The sequence below is a fragment of the Theobroma umbraticum genome, unplaced genomic scaffold, assembly GCF_002168275.2.
Source record: "Theobroma umbraticum cultivar Fairchild unplaced genomic scaffold, ASM216827v3 scaffold_147.0, whole genome shotgun sequence".
Lineage (NCBI taxonomy): Eukaryota > Viridiplantae > Streptophyta > Magnoliopsida > Malvales > Malvaceae > Theobroma > Theobroma umbraticum.
In genome coordinates this window covers 9,999,974-10,000,422 of record NW_018397259.1, presented here as the reverse complement: position 1 = coordinate 10,000,422, position 449 = coordinate 9,999,974, and the positions used below count along the sequence as shown (strand labels likewise).

Genomic DNA, 449 nt, shown 5'->3' with positions numbered 1-449 from the left:
TTTTTTTTTTTTTTTCTATCAGATCAAGACAGCAAAGTTGGTGGCTGTGTTGGATGTTGGCTTTCTTGGAGTCTTAATTGCTGTGGCTCTTCTGGCAATACATGGGGACACGCGGCTCACCTTTGTTGGAATTCTGTGTGCTGTTTTCAGCGTAATCGTGTATGCATCACCCCTATTAGTCATGGTAAGTTTCTTCACTGCTGCATGCATACTTAGCCTAGAAGATGCATTGTTTCTGTGCATTTTGCTAGTTAAAATTACACAATCTGCTTTCAAACAATAACATTGCTCTATCAGGACTTGCCTTTCTTTAGTTCAATGTTAAGGATTTCAGTCTACGTCAGATGCCACACTTTTAAATTTCATACAGTTTGCTAAAGTCTCCACCTACTCAGCTACATTCCAAGGAATGATGCATGATTTTTTAATGTTCAACAGAGGACAGTGAT

General features: G+C 39.0%; 1 protein-coding gene across 1 annotated transcript in view; it reads left to right on the top strand.

Annotated features, from left to right (window-relative positions):
* The window catches only part of LOC110415659 (bidirectional sugar transporter SWEET16-like), a 15,913-nt gene that overhangs the window by 1,378 nt on the left and 14,086 nt on the right, over nucleotides 1–449 (top strand). The window contains exon 4 of the mRNA XM_021427355.2: nucleotides 23–184. Within this exon, the coding sequence (XP_021283030.1) occupies nucleotides 23–184 (162 nt within the window). The remainder of the gene's footprint in view (nucleotides 1–22; nucleotides 185–449) is intronic.